Genomic DNA, 1,390 nt, shown 5'->3' with positions numbered 1-1,390 from the left:
CGGCCGCCTACGGCGCCGCGGTGGCGACCGTCGAGGGCGACGCGCTGCTCGCGGGCTACCCGCAGATCCACGCCGTCGGCCGCGCGGCCGGCGAAAAGCAACAACCGCGCCTCGTCGACCTGACCTGGGGCGCCGCGGACGCGCCCAGGGTCACGCTCGTCGGCAAGGGCGTCTGCTTCGACACGGGCGGCCTCGACCTCAAGCCCGCGGCGGCGATGCTGACGATGAAGAAGGACATGGGCGGCGCGGCGCACGTGCTCGGGCTCGCGGCCATGGTCATGGACGCGGGTCTACCGGTGCGGCTGCGCGTGCTCATCCCCGCGGTGGAGAACGCCGTGTCCGGCGACGCGTTCCGGCCCGGCGACGTGCTCGCGGCGCGCAACGGCAAGACGACGGAGATCGGCAACACGGACGCCGAGGGGCGGCTCGTCCTCGCGGACGCGCTCGTCGAGGCGTGCGCCGACGCGCCGGAGCTGCTCGTGGACTGCGCGACGCTCACGGGCGCGGGCCGCGTCGCGCTCGGGACGGACGTGCCGGCGCTCTTCGCCAACGAGGAGGGCGTCGACGTCGCGGACGAGCTCGTCGCCGTGTCCGCGGGCGAGCAGGACCAGGTCTGGCGCCTGCCGCTCTGGCCGGGCTACCGCGAGCAGATCGACTCGAAGATCGCCGACCTCAAGAACATCGGCGCCGGCCCCTACGGCGGCGCCATCACCGCCGCGCTCTACCTCGCGGAGTTCGTCGAAGCGCCACCCGACGGCGGCGCACCGCCGCCCTGGCTCCACCTCGACATGATGGCCTACAACACGGGCTCCAAGCCGGGCCGGCCCGAGGGCGGCGAGGCCATGGGCATGCGCGCGCTCTTCCGGCTGCTGGAGGCGCGCTACAAGGCGTAAGTTAGGCACGGGACTGCTTCCGCCGCATCGCGCTGACGGGCTTCATGGTTTTGTACGACGACGACTCCATCGGCAAGATCTACACGGCGGCGCTGCTCTCCTTGGTCTTCTCCGTGATCTACGCGTACCTCTCGCCCTACGACGACGACTCGACGGATCGCTTCGCGACGGCCATGTCCGCCATGCTTTTCCTACAGCTGTTCCTGACGATCATGCTCTACGCGGAGACCCACATCGTCGATGCCGACGTCCGCGCGGGGTGGAGCCCGGACCAGTTCGGGAAGCTCATGACAATCCTCGCCGTCGCCGCGGGGCCCTTCGAGGCCTTCGCGGAGCTCTGCATGGAGGCGCAGATCGACCCCGCGTCGGCGGCCGTCGCGGCGGGCGCGCTCGTCGCGGGCTGGTACTACGGGCGGCGGCCCGAGGACGGCGGCGGCGACGTCGAGGCCGCGCCCGCGGGCGTCGAGCTCAAGCCCGTTGAAAACGATCGCGCGCCG

At 72.2% G+C, this 1,390-nt stretch overlaps 1 protein-coding gene across 1 annotated transcript; it reads left to right on the top strand.

Annotated features, from left to right (window-relative positions):
* Positions 1-893, top strand: AURANDRAFT_35580 (hypothetical protein; the record flags this gene model as incomplete). The annotated part of the gene is made up of 1 exon (XM_009045034.1): positions 1-893. A coding segment is annotated over one exon (893 nt), but the record flags the coding sequence as incomplete, so codon positions are not given.
* Positions 894-1,390: the final 497 nt, after the last annotated feature.

Source organism: Aureococcus anophagefferens, assembly GCF_000186865.1.
Source record: "Aureococcus anophagefferens unplaced genomic scaffold AURANscaffold_1260, whole genome shotgun sequence".
NCBI classification, from domain to species: Eukaryota; class Pelagophyceae; order Pelagomonadales; family Pelagomonadaceae; genus Aureococcus; species Aureococcus anophagefferens.
The sequence above is the reverse complement of the archived record's forward strand: the minus strand, read 5'-3'. Positions and strand labels throughout refer to the sequence as shown.